Raw genomic sequence first — 14,969 nt, 5'->3', positions numbered from 1 at the left:
ATCGGGTCCGGGTTCCCTGAATGGGCAAATACCGGGCCATTCCAAGTATGGAGGGCCCAATATTTCCTTCTTCAGGGAACCCGGGCCCGGCCCTTCCCCATTCCCATTGGAGCCCACATAGGGCTCAATGGGAATGGGGAGGGAGCTAACAACGGGCCCATTACAAGAGGGCCCGTTGTTAGTTCCCTGGTACCCTCGCGGGACCCGCTCTGGACGTCTGGATAAACCAGACGTCCAGAGCGGGTCCCGCGAGGGTACCTCGTAATAGTGCGGAATGCGTTTAACGGCGCCGCACTACTTGTAATGAGGCCCATGGTGTTTCAACAAGAAACATGTACAAAGTAAAACATGCAATGACCCAGCTGATGTGAGTGAAGAGGCATGGCATGACATGGGGACAATATGAATGAACAGTGAACCAGGAAGGAGAGTATACAGGGATATATCAAACTATTTATATTGGTGACAGTGGAGGGGTTTCCAGAGGCATGGTGGAAGACTGTGACATTATTGTCTAAGGACCCCATACATGGAAGTGGAGATGGCACTTGAGGGATGGCATGCATTTATCAGTGTTGGTGATGCTTTTGATTTAATGGGTTAAGGAGTTAAAGGGATGGGAGTTTGTTGAGGAGAAAGCCAGTCCGCCTCATAAGATCTGCTGCATCATTATTTATCACTGTACAGCAGTATACTTTGGTCTGCATGGTGATCTATTTATTTAAATTTGTTAGTAGGGCGCTACATGCCCGAATGCCTCAGAGCGCTGCAAGAGAGAGAAGAAACAGAGCAGCAAGCAGGAAGGTCAATCAGTAAGGAGGCCGTTTTTGTGGGCGTGATTGTGGCCGTGATTTTGTGGCCGTGATTGTGGTCCTGAACCTATGTTTCGAATATGTAAGCATAGAGTAAGTACCTACGTGCCACATCTCTGAGGCCAGAAAACTAGCCCACTGGCTCCCAATAAAGGAAAGGATCGTATTCAAAGCCCTAACACTGACCCACAAGTGCATTCACCTCACTGCTCCTGCATACCTCTCACAAAGGATCCACCCCGTCTCCACTACCAGGCCAACTAGATCACCGTACACCAACATGCTCTCCGTGTCACTAGTAAAAAGAGTAAAAGCGGGCGGATCTAGCTTCCCTTATCTCGCGCCCACTCACTGGAATGCCCTACCACCCACTATCCGAGGTGAGGCTCCCTCACCACCTTCCGCAAAACACTGAAAACTACCCTCTTCACATAAGGCCAGACACATCAGCACGAATACTTTTCATGTATGTTGTATTATATGACCAAATGCAATATCTGTAACAACAGTATGATGTCTTGTTGTATTCATAATGTGTCAACAATCGCTACCATGCCTGTACCATGTAACTAAGTTATTGCAAGTAACAGCAATACATTTTTGTGCCTTTTCATTTCACTCACAGTGCCTGCCCTCTACATGCACATGGACAGGCAACATGCATGTGCGACTAAATGGTGGACAACTCGACTGCCGAAGGCAATATACACGAGAGCACATGACAAGATGTCCAGCCACATGGGATGCTCTTGTCTACTATGAGTATGTGTGTTTATACATTCATGTTTCATCTGTGCGCAAACGCAACCTGCTTGCACCGCACACACAGCGTGAATGGTACCCTTTTGAGATCATGTGTCTCAGTGGAGAGTCGTAAAAGTGAAGAAATCCCCATTCCAAGTAAATAGGATAAAGAGCTCGCCGGTCCATCCGAAACATGTAGAACCAGTTATGTTGGAATTCCAAACTGCGCAACACATTCCTCTATTCCTCTCCCAAAGGAGTGGCAACACATGTGAGAGGGGATATTGAGCAACGCATTCCCCGTGGTAGGTAATTAGGGACAGCATGAACTTCTCTAGCACGTGGAAACCATCACCATTTCCTCAAATACAAAGGGAGAGGGGTGAGGAGATGGGGCACATCTGCTGGGCAGATGGGCTTTGTTTTGGATTCTTCTAGGTATAATTGGCCACAGATATTTAGACACATATTAAGCAATAAGATTCCTTCAAGTTCTGAACCTCAGGCTATTTGAAGAATTTAGCAGTTTTGTCGTGTAGATGAGGAAAGCAATTCAAAATGTCTTGGTCCTATTTGATTCAACCTTGCATATGCAAATATATCGCACGCAAACTCCTAGAGAAAGTTCTACCTCACCTGTGACGGCAGTTGAAACCTACACTAGCACTACACTAATACTAGCAGCCTGGTATTGTAACTGAATCTCTTAACGTTCGACCCCCATGTAACTATGGTCGACTTGCACTTATTGTTGTTTTAGTTGTAAATAATCTGTAACAATCACTCAAGTTTTTGGCACCCCGTCACCAGAGGGTTCGGTGCGCGGTACAAGTAAAGAAATTAAACTAAACTACACAACAAACCTAAAAGCCGTGGAATTTTGCATGTTGGCCAAATCTAACTCAAGAAGCTCTTAAAATGCAATAGTCAGTCAAAAGGTGTATATCACCTCAATCAAATGACAATACTTCAACCTTAGTGATCTAGAAGTTGAGTAAAAATGTATCTCAGCAAAACCAAATATCTACGTTAAACCCGCTGGAGGAGGCTCAACTTCATTGAGAGCAATTCTAGGATCCCTTGCACTTGAGCTGACGCATCTACAAGCATGCTGAGATATGAATCAATTGTGCTTTCAGGTACATATTACAGACAACGCAGTTTGTTAATATTAGCAAATTTGGCAGTGAAAATACACATAAATTGGAGGGATAAAGGTTCATGGGGAAATATCACTGGGTGTAGGAAACCCGCATGTAGAACAGGTGGGAAGCGGGTAATTTTCCTCATCTACATTAGTGAAAATGACAGATGGATAATGACAGTGGAGACTGCCACCTACAAACCTTCTGCTTCAACTAAATCAGGTACAGGCACTGCTACCTCAAGAAAACCAACTTAAAACAATGTTGCTGAATGTGCAGGAGACACCAGTTCTTCATCAGATGTAGCGTTAGAGTCCCCTCCCTACACCTGGGCTCAAACAGGTAGAAACACTTCTACATAAGCTGAATCAGCTACAAGCACTGCCACCTCAATAGAACCAGCTCAACCCTAAATCATCTCAATGTGCTGGAGACATCAACATCTCATACATAGTAGCTCTAGAGCACCCTGCGCCTGATCTGAAACAGCTACAGACAACTGTACTTCAGCTGAATCAGCTACAAGCAATGCCACCTCAATACAACAAGGTCAACACTACATCAACTTAATCTGCTGGAGACACCACAAACTCATACATAGTAGCTCTAGAGTACCCTACACCTGATCTGAAGCAGCTACAGGCAACTGTACTTCTGATGAATAAGCTACAAGCAATGCCACCTCAACACAACCAGCTCAACGCTAAACCAGCTCAATGAGCTGGAGACACCTCCAGCTCATACATAGTAGCTCTAGAGTACCCTACACCTGATCTGAAACAGCTACAGACAACTCTAATGCAGCTGAATCAGCTACAAGCACTGTCAGCTCAATAGAACTAGCTCAATGCTAAATCAGCTCAATGTGCTGGAGACACCAACAGCTCATATGAATTTGCTCTAGAGCACCCTAAGCCTGAAACAGCTACAGACATCTCTGCTTCATTTGAATCAGCTGCAGGCTCTGCCATCTCAATAGAACCAGCTTGGCATATCCCCTGAATCCACTGGAGATATACGAAAGTGGCAGAGAGCTCCAGTAATTAGATGTCTCCTTTATTGATACATGGTAGCTGCTGCAGTCCATCCATCCATCCTCCACCAGCTCCAGGTAATAACTCTCCTCTCTAAAATTCCTATTCTTCCTCCTTTGCATTCCTTACTTCAACCAATAACATTCCTCTATGGACTGCTGCAAACTGTATATTCTGTAGTCTGCTTTCCATGCTAATATGTGTACAAACAGCCACACAATAGGATTACTATACAACACACCCTTTTCTCTTTCAAACTTTAATATTATACTTAAGTGACGGAAAGAAGCACATAAACCAAACCAAATTGGCAAAGATCTCAAAGCAGAACTGAAACCGAAATCCGAAAATAACTCACGAAAACAACACACAAAGACTATAAAGTAAGCACCTAATATAACATTTAATTTCAAATGCATTAAATGTAAACATTGCCTAAATAACATTTTGGTTGAAGTATAAACATGTTTACAATGCCTTTTAAACAAAACTTAATCACTTCAGCTTCAACACCCTTTCCTTATTCCAGACATCACCTCCTTCCTCCGCAGTAACTTAGAAGAACAACTAGAATCCTCAAAGCCATCGATCGCAACCTTAGACGCAACTGACTTAGACAATAAAGCAGACCTAATACAGAAATGGATCGTGGAAACAATTGAAAGCATCGGCCCAGAAAAAAACCTCACCCCATCGCGAAAGAAAGCAGTGGCAAGATGGTTCACGCCCCACCTCAATACAATGAAAAAACAAACCGGAAACTAGAGCAAGAATGGAGCCAAAACTACGAACAAGCCAAAAGAATTACTTATCAAAAACAAATTCGAGCATACAAAAAGGAAGCCCTTAAAGCTAAAAAGAAATACTATGATGACCGGATCACAAAAGCCACCAATAGTCAGAAAGAATTATTCAACATTGTAAATGAGATGAGAACCCCTCGCCCAGGATGAAACAACTCACCGTTGCCATCACAAAAATAATGTGATGAGCTTGCAGACCAACTTAATAATAAAATCACTGACATACATCGAAGTAGAACAATCAACCAGACCGTGCACCATCCCCTACTTATACCGGGTCCACAGATCTGGACAGTTGCGCCCAAATGTCAAGAGCAAAACTCCTCAGCTTAGTGACAAAAAGCAACAAGGCATGCTCCCCAATAGACCCCTGCCCACCAGACATCTATAAATCAATCCTTAAACAAGATACACCATCAGAATGCTACCTAAACCTCTTCAACCTATCACTCTCCACAGAGAGAGTATGGCAAGCATTCAAATATGCCTACATCAAAACACTCCTCAAGGATACAACGGACAATTTGGAAGACCTCTCAAACTACAGACCGATCTCAAACATTCCCTATCCAGCAAAACTATTAGAGACCTATGTGTACGAACAAACATGGAAACACGCAGAAACACGTAAACAAACACCAACTATTGGACCAGGCACAAGTGGGCTTCAGACCCATGAGAGGGATGGAGATGGCACTTATCTCCATATGGAACAACCTATAGACCAATGCAGACATTGAGCTAAAGCGTGTGTGTAGACCAGGGACCCAACACATAGAACAGGTGGTTTGGCCTTGTTTGTTCTCAGGCGAGAGACTCTCACATTTTGGCAGTTGTTTCATAATTGTCATGCCGTATGTGGCAGCAGTGACGCGAGAACACTTGGCTATGTGTTTTGAGAGAGATTATGATGCTGGTTCTTATGCTTGTTTTACTGTTGGGTGCTGCAACCTATGTCAATTTCTTTGCAAACATGCACTTACCCCACCATGCTTAAAGTCACAGTTTTGTATGTTCTGCTCTTCTGACTTCTGACATGTGGTCTCTTTAACCGTGAACTTCAAATGCTGAGCACCGGCTGGATTCTCCTGTCATAAGATTGAATACATGATCAGATACTTTCAAATTACTGGTTGCAGCACCAGTGTAGACCGATCAGCTTAGGCATTTCAGGCCCAGCTTCAAGATCCATGAATGTCCAATGCAATCAGTTAAGAATTCATTCATTCACCAAACTTTATTTCAGGTATAAAAAATGCACATCAAACAATAAATAACAATTTGGCATTGTACATCTTAAAAGTTTCAACTGTAAAAAAAAAACACAGTTAAATACTTTAGCACCCTGGGCAGGGGAGGCTAGCCAATCAGGTGGCTAGGAACGCAGGCTTGAAATGCCAGTACAAGCTCGCGTTTCAAGCCGCCTGACGGCCGGTTGCCCCCGCCGCCATCTCCCCATCTCCCCCCCACCCTTGGTCCCATTTTTGTTTTTTTGTTCAGCCCCACCTCTTTTACTCCTGCCACCACTGCATCCGCTCTTTGCCTTCACATCCCGCAGGCCATCATGGAAAGGGAAGGCGGGGCTCCTTATGGAGCTCCGCCTTCCCTTTCCATGGCAGCCATCTTGGAAAAGGATTCTCCTTCCTACAGCAGGACGTCACGCGCGTCCCTTTGTAGGAAGGAAAACATTGGTAACCCGGGGAGCTAATGTGACATTCATCACCCGTTCCAGGGGCTGGAACGGGGGATAACGGCCTGAAGCCTCAATATATGCCCTTGATTAGTTTGGGCCAATAACTTGGCCTGCCGGGCCGTTATCACCCGATACAGCCCCTGGAATGGGGGATGAATGCCAAAACATAAAATGCTGTCGTTCTGGACATATTTGTAAAGTGCAATTGAATCAATTGGCAAATACTGATCTGTAGCAATGGTTAAAAGAGCATATATATGGCTTAATCACCCAGCACCAGCGCCAGGCTTTTAGTAATGAAACTTGACACTGCAAAAACATCTTCGGTGCACTTGTGCATTTGCAAATGTCGAAAGCATCACAAGCAAGCTTGCTTGATATTTATGAAATATTGGTAGCAGCCATCTTTGCCTTTAGGTGATGTGTTTAGTGCACACGAGTCAATCTGAACTTTGTATAAAGTACTCTGTTAAAGTTTCGGTATATATTGCTCCAATATCTCTCTGGGTCTAAATTGTCTTGGTTCAAAATATATCCAGGAAATCTAAATAAATGTGTTGAATTAAACATCATGTATCCAGCCTACTCTTCACTTCCCTAGTTACCTCAGATGTTATGAATTAATTCACAATAGATAGGACAACGTTGCTTGAAATGGTTTTAATGTGCTTGCTTGGGCGTTCTTTACCTCTGGGAGAATCGATCACATCCTATAGCATGTCGTTATACAGAGCCAAATCTTCTTATTCCTGCAGCCGCAGCCAGTAAAGAAGTGGTTTGAAATAGCTCCACATTGTATAGGTCGAAGTCCTGCTTCCATAAAAAGTGGTATTATCGTGGTGCTTTGTGGTAGGCCAAGCGTGTTTGAAGAATTTGTTATATGCTGTGGATAAGTTCCTCAGCTTTTTGGTCCCCCATTTTTCGCTCCCATAAAGGACGGCAGGTAATGCTTGTGCTTTTGTAAGCTTCTAAAACTGTTAATGGTAGATAGCTGACTTGTTGGCGGGTTAGCATGCAAAGAACTCTGGTGTGCTTTTTTAAGACCAGTTTGCTTTTAGTGCACTGGAAGGCCAATTTGGTGTTTTGTTGGAATCTGATTCTTAAGTAGTAAAAAGAACGTACTTCTTTTAACAGTTCCCCCTCAATTTCGATATTTGCATTGGTTTTGCGTGAGTGGTGGCAGACCATTGTCACGGTCCATTGACGCTTGACTGGCAGCTTTCTGTCTCGACAGAAATTTAAAAGAATGTCTAGTTGCTTTTGCAGTCGGCCTGTAGTTTTCCAAATCAAAACATCATTGTCCGCATATAACAATATGCCAAGTTTGTGGCCTGCAATCTGTGGGGCATCCACTTCTGCGGCCGATATTCTGTGAGCCAGAACGTCGATGCACAGCAGAAAGAGCACGGGCCAGGACATAGCTTTGGTGCACACCGCTGGACACACACCGGACAATCCTGAGTTCTTGTTCCGTCCTGGCCAGATCTGATGGTTGCACTATTATTCTCGTGTAATCTCTTAATAAGGTATAGGACCGCAAGGGGAGTTTTGAGCTTGATTAAAACGTCCCATATTATATTACGATCCACAAAGTCAAGCGCTGTTTGAAGATTGCCAAAAATTTCAAACAGTGGCAATTTCTTCAGAGAAACATATTTGTTCAGGATTAAATGGAGACGAAAGGTCTAGTCCACAATTCCCTTACCCTGTCTGAAACCTGCTTGCAACTCAGTGATACTACTTTTGCTAGAAGGCCAATTTCTAGCTTATTATGGAAGATTTTCCCATGTATCTTAGAAAGGCTATCAATTAGGTTTATTGGCCTGTGATTGCTGGGGTAGTTGTAGTCACCTTTCTTAAAAACCAGGACTGTTACAGAATTCTGCCAACTGGAGGGAACATGATTAATTGTTTGTAAGGTGTTAAAAAACCATGTTAAAAAAGGAACCCAAACCTGCTGTTCTTCTCTAATAATATCAATGAGGATGTTATCAGGGTCTGGGGCCTTAGCATTATTTTGAGAACTAAGGTCAAGAGTTACTTCTGTTTCTGTTATTAATATCACTGAGTTGGCAACAAGTTGTTTGGGTAAGTTAACCGCCGCTGGGTGGAATAATGTACTGAATTGATCAAGCAAATCATCCTCTGTGATCCCTGTTTCTATTTCAAGGTTAGTTGCATGGTCATTAGATGTCAGATGTAACTGGACCACTCTAAACGGCCTCGGCCCTGGGCCCTGCCACTCTCCACTTGCACTGATGCCCTGGAACCCCTTTGCACTGCGGGACTGTCTCTGTATCCCTACAGCCCCCACCCTCCCCCAGCACTTGTTCTGCACTTACCTCACACTTGCCACCAGCTGGCCCTATTTATTTATTTATTACGTTACGCCACTTACCTTGTACTGCACTTCCCCCCCTCCCCTTCCCCTTGCACTTTTCCCCCTCCCCCACCCCTGCACTTGCGCGATCTGAATGACACCTGGCCTAGTAAGATCGTTGTCTGTCTCCCCTTGTCCCCCCCTCCCTGCCTCGTCGCGCCTTGAAACACATGTGTATAGGCGCGTTACAAATACCATATCATATCATATCATATATCATATCAAATAATACACCAGGAACTCTGTTGGCCCTTCTCATTAGAAGCTTTCTGTAGGGTTTTCCATTTTGTCAGGTCGGCATTTCTCTTTTTGGATGAGATCAATCTCTTGTATGTGGCCCTCGCAAGGGATAAATGGTTTTGGTCATGGGACGATTTTATGTCTAGCAGGAGTGCAGTTTCTGCTGATTTGTATTCACCATCAAACCAGCAGTTATTGGTTGTGGCCCTGTTTTTTCTATGTGTTTAGTGAGCTTTGTCACTAAGGGGTGATAACTTTTGAGAGAGACTCATAAAGATTTTCTAGATAAGCAACGCTGGCAGACTCAAAGTGGTCTAAACAGTACTCGAGTATTGAGGTAGTTGCCGAATAGATGAATGGGGTGTTAGTAAAATCCATCTTCTGTTGTTAGAGAGAAGAACAGCAGGGGTTGTCCAATCATTGTTAGATAATGCTGTAGTAAAATGGTTCACGCCCAATTTAAGGAAGACATGATAGTGATCACTCGCTACATGATAGATTACATTTAAAGATTTTCCAGTATGCCATTTAAATGCCTCAAATTATATATAATCTATGTAGCTGGACGATCAACCTCTTCTAAAGGTCGGAATTGCGGGGCGGTCACCTGGTATTCTCCCATTACAAGTACGCACCTAAGGTTAAGAATAAAGGAGCTAGCTCTAAAACGCAATCATACTTTCTTTTGGAAGGTGGGCAATCTAAGGCTCGGATACGCCAAAGGTCATCTTCTGCCTTAAACAAACTATAAGGGCTCGAACAGTGTATTGAGGTTGCCTGCCACAACCCTACACATGTTTGCTAAATTGCTGTTGGTTATGGCGAGCCTTACAAAAAGGTCTGCAAATTTGACAAAGACAGGGGTGTTATGTGCCACTTTAGTGGGTCTGCCATAGATATTAAATAAAAGAATAATATTCCTGTCGGGAATATAAATCTAAGGCACATATATTTGTCAAACTATGAGTCAATCGCTTGCACTTTGATGTTTAATTTTATATCAATCCATGTTAACAGGTCGCCATTAGGGTGGCCTCGACAACCTTGAGTAGCAGGTATTATGAAGCTAACATAATCCGGTTTGTGAAAGCATTGGTCCATCCAGGTCCCTTGCATCCAGATTATTTGATGGTCCTCCATAAAAAAATGACAGTCTGGGTTGTTCATTTTCTTCGGGAGCCTGGCCACATTCCAAGAAAACAGGTTTATTTCGGGAGCTGATTTAAAGATACATGAAGATTTCTTTGAAGGTATTAAAAGGTCAGCATGGTTTGGAAGATTCTAGAGGGTCCAATATGCTTGCAGGCCCTATAGTTTGGTTGTTTCCTGATGAAAAAGGGAAGGACTGCTAAATAGGGTTGAAAGATTATTTTAGGGGGTTGCTTAGAGCTTAAGTTAGGAGCTGTGCATATGGTTGAATGGTAGCTAAGGAGTATTTGAAGGTTGTTTGTTGGAAAGGATCTAAGATCTATTGCCAGTTAACTGTCAATCAACACTAAAGCAGGAGTTGAAATGTGCTGCCAGTGTTAGTTACTTGTTTATCTTGTAAATTATAACAATAGGATTTTAATTCTATGGATCAAGGATCCAATGTTTTACTATGTAAAGGATGTTGTGGGCTCTCTAACACCGAATATAACATAAAATTAAACACATATACATTTGCGAACAGGATTGGGATTATTTACCACATCTATCAAGGCATAAAAAGGCAGTGCTGCAAACGCATTCAAATTAAATTGACCCCCATGTAGCAAAGATAGCTATTTAAGGTACCCTGTTCAATGAAAGCACAGCTCACCCTGCATTCCACTCTTGCCCCCTGGGCTCTCTCCACCCTCCTTTCTCTGTTCATTGCAAGTTCAAAAGGACTAATAGAGAGAGTGCAGCAGTAATCATCTCCTCCACTCTTAAGCGCCACAGGCCTGTGTGGGAGTGCTAGGCAAGAATTGCTTTTTTCTCTTTTAATTAATTATGAACCAGAAGTAATCAGGATGATACTTTTATTAAGCAAAACATATCCTGTCTGGCAAAGACCAGTATGTGTTCACTATATTTATTTTAAAAAAACAGTCATACACTTCTATTCCTAAAAATATAAGTTGTTTCATAATGCCTAATTATTGCTACTGTGAAACACTGCATTGCCTCCATGCTTTACAGTAAAGTTTAGGTTAGTGTGTCTCATAGCCTCACATATATTTCATTTTTTGGGGGATAATGCATCACATTGATGAGTGAACACTTTTCAAAATGTATATGGCCATACAGCCAAATGCTTTTGATGGCAAACCTAGTTCTGTGACCTGCTGGTTGCATACATCTGTGCAACTGGTGATCAACCCATGAGTTGGTTCCATACTCCTTGACATTCTATCTTATCACCCTGTTGCTTTATACCAGCTACCTTGAAAGTGAGAAGGATGCAAACTACAATATTCAACCTAGTTTGCCTAGTTTTCTGCCTGGTGCACCATACACTCTGCTTAGTTTCTTAATTTCTTTCTTCTTACATAATGAATACATAAAGCTAACTAGGTGTTTCCATAACGTAGTGATCAATAGTTCCATCTAGTCTGTACATCTACAGAACTACTGCAATATCATACACTGTAGTTTGCCTCCGGAGCTTGCTTTGCTCTATGATTATGATTGCAATATTAGTACAACATTGCTAATCAAATGGTTTTGTTTGCTAATTAAGAACATTTTATTTAGCCAACTGTGCTAATCAAAGTTTGAAAACTAATTTATGCCTTGTCTATTGCTAAATCTGTCACAGACGCAATACGCTGATCTTGTGTACATCCTATGTAATGCATAACATTATGGTTCAGCTGTGAAAATGGCAATGCAGACGGCATGCCAGACATATACATTTTGACACAATTTAACATGATAAGGCTGAACTCACTAAATAAATTATTTTTCTTGTGTATGTACTTTTTATATACTTTCTTTACATTTCAGACGTCATTGTGTATCTTCAACAACAGTTTCGTAATGTTGCGCGTGGTACCATGACGCCTCCTATGGGGTCATTGTGCACATTTCACCATAAGGAATAGACAAGGCTTTTTGCCGCGGGTTTCTGTTCTTATATATCCATACACACAGGTAACTAGATCCACTAGATACGCCATTCTCAACTTGAGGGCAAACCTCGATGGAGGTGAGTTACACTTAAATTTCATTATGTCGGGATGGCATTTCTATCCATTAATACTTTTAGTAGGTCTTTCACATAGGCTTTGATACAGTATGGTATATTTATTTCCAAGTTACTGAACACATGTGCCTCAATTGTCAGATGGAACTGACAGAGTGGTTCAGGTAGTGTGTACCCCATTTTTTTGTATGGAGCTTGGTTTAATTGTTATGCTTTTTTCTGTGGTATTTTGGAACCCATGTATTGAGGGATAATCTTAGATTTGATGGAAGCATTGTGGCTACAGGTAACAGAGTATACATTTAGCGTATCATTTGAGTTATCTTTCGATTTGAGAAGGTGAATACAAATTTTCGATTTCGTTCATTTCTCTGTGTTTCGTGTTTTGTCTCATGTAACACTTTTCTTACTTTCTTATTATTTTCATGTATGCATGTTTCATACTGCTGCATATTAGTCGAATGATCCCTTGCGGGCATATCTTTTTACTGATGACGGGCTAGTGTCCGAAACGCATTGGCATTGAATACACTGCATTGAGTCTGCTCTCTCTGGATGTATAGTTGGCATTACAATAATTGGAATCACTGCGCATGACGGTTAGCAGGAGATGGTGAGGCCACAGTACTCGGACATCTTCTCAGGGATTTCATTATGTGTAATTTACAGCCCAAAGTCCCCTGGGCCTTTTCTGTAGTGCTCCTTTATGTTTCACTAACGGTGGTGCCCACCTTTCCCAGAGTTATTTCACAATTTAGGAACTCAACTTCCCAACTGTCGTCTGGAGAAATATATGTTGCTTTGCTTTCAAGAATGCTCTGTTTTATAGAGCTGGATTGAGATGATGCAGTTATGTGTTAATATCTGGTTTACTAGGATTAAAATATTAGCCTGTTTCATAGAGATCACTTTAAACGTACCCAAGTCAAATAAGAAACCAACCTGAAAAAATATACAGTGTCATAGAAAAAGGTTAAGAAAAGAGCACATGATTGTGGCCTTCTTTTCCCTCATCCCGGATGAAACCTACATGCATTAGACACACAGAAAGTTTTTTTTTTATGTGATCATGTTTTCCATTATTATGAAGTTTGTCAGACCCTCTCTCCAGCAGAAGAAAGAGGAGGCCGCCAGGACAGTAGTCAATCACAAAACGATCAGTTCTTTATTCTGGTGTTATGAGATAATCCTTTTCATTCTGGGACTCGTAGTTCTACTTTTTACATTTTAAATTCAGGACTACAAGTCTCAAAATGCAAAGAATAGGTCTGTAACCACATCTACCTAAGCTTCCACACCAAATAATGCAGGGACAGCAATGAGTATTAAGATGAAATACATTTAAATTGAAAAAGCGAAACCCTGACTGGCAAAGATCCGATGGGCCGCACCCACTTCAGTCTCACTTGGTGATTCACTCCCCACTTCAAATTCTTCAAATGATGCCTCTGGATAAGGCAGGGGTTCCACACGGCCTGGAGTCTGTACAGCTTGCAACAGCTTGCAACAGCACTGCAATTCAACCACAGCTGGATTGGTGAAGCCGCTGCAGCAGGAGGCCAAGGATCCATGCATCGTCTGAAAATGGAAGGCCGCAGCAGGGTCGGCCTGGGGCACAACATTGTCTCGGACAACAATTAAAACGTGGCCCATCGTTGCAAATGCAACCCATTCCTTTTGCGACGGACGGTTTGAGTAGTACCCGAGGGGGGAGTCATTTGACAAAAAGTGATACAAATTGTGCATTGTAAAGAATATTTATTCAGTAACAATGGTGAAAACTACTAGCCACGTGGTGAAGTGACGCATCAAACTGGGCCACATTGGCCCAAAAAGTGGCCCACTTTGACCAACAAAACTGCCCCACACTAATATTTTGCGTTTTGGGTTCAGCCATTTCCCTGTTGCCCTATAGGCCAGTCCGAGCCTGGGCCGCAGGCAGAGGCTAGATATACACACATAATTCAAAGGTATTGAGCTGACTACCCCCTTGCATAGAGGCCTGGTATATTCAGAGATGGGGAGTGGATCAGGCAGGAAGTGGACCTCGGTAATCTTTGGAGCAGCATGGTATCAGAGGAGCTGCAGTCATTATGTGGATTCCATTGAGGTGAGTGGGATCCCTTGAGCCTTTTAGTGCCTACATAGGGGAGTCACTCCAGAGGCAGCCTGATATGGCTTGAAGTGCTGGCCAGATGGCCGCCGCCGGTGCTGGGCCCTGACCCAGACTCACCAGACTTTCACATGAGCAGAATCATTTCCGGTTCCAGAAGCAGCTCAAGACTTTCCTCTTCGCTTCTGCCTTCTCTCTTCCTCTTCCCTGCTGATCTCCTGTCTGTTACTGCACTGGTTACTTGGCCCCACTCTGAACCCTGGGCCCAGGTCCCTGCCCCCTCTGAGTTTCACACCTGCACTGCCTCCTGGCAATGCTGCACTTGGGTCTGTATCTGTAACCCTACAGTCCTCTTACCTGCACTATTTATCACTTGCTGTTCTGCACTTAACCTTGCACTGCCACCTGCTCGGGGCACTTCTTGTCTCTCATGTTTATATCCTATGTCCTGTACTTGCTCCTCCTCCCCCTCCCTTGGCACTGTTCGCCTTCCTCTCCCCTGCACTTGCGCAATCTCAATGTCACTGGGCCTAGTAAGATCGTTGTCTTGTCCCCCCCTTGTTTCCCCTCCCCTGCTTCATCGCGCTTTGAAACACTTGTGTATGGGCGCGTTATAAATAAAATATCATATCATATCATCAGCATTCCAAAGCCCCGACTGGCTTTTCTTCAATGAAGGCAGCCTTTCCCAGCTCTTTGAGCCCCAGAGCAAGAATTATTGGTGGACCTTGAGCAGTATGCATCTATATAACCTGGCATCTATGCCCACAGCCAAAGGTAATAGATTGAGCGAAGTGAGGGGCATTACTGGGGGTTGTGGCAGCGTTACCAGTGGG

General features: G+C 43.1%; 1 protein-coding gene across 1 annotated transcript in view; it reads right to left on the bottom strand.

Moving 5' to 3' along the window:
• LOC138569273 (cathelicidin-related peptide Oh-Cath-like) overlaps positions 1–14,969 on the bottom strand; it is a 94,323-nt gene that overhangs the window by 54,549 nt on the left and 24,805 nt on the right. Inside the window, exon 2 of the mRNA XM_069647110.1 lies at positions 5,522–5,626. Coding sequence (XP_069503211.1) covers positions 5,522–5,626 — 105 coding nt within the window. The remainder of the gene's footprint in view (positions 1–5,521; positions 5,627–14,969) is intronic.

Source organism: Ambystoma mexicanum, chromosome 2q (assembly GCF_040938575.1).
Source record: "Ambystoma mexicanum isolate Mex_15411 chromosome 2q, UKY_AmexF1_1, whole genome shotgun sequence".
In the NCBI taxonomy this organism is placed as follows: Eukaryota; Metazoa; Chordata; class Amphibia; order Caudata; family Ambystomatidae; genus Ambystoma; species Ambystoma mexicanum.
This window is presented reverse-complemented; position numbering and strand designations above follow the sequence as displayed.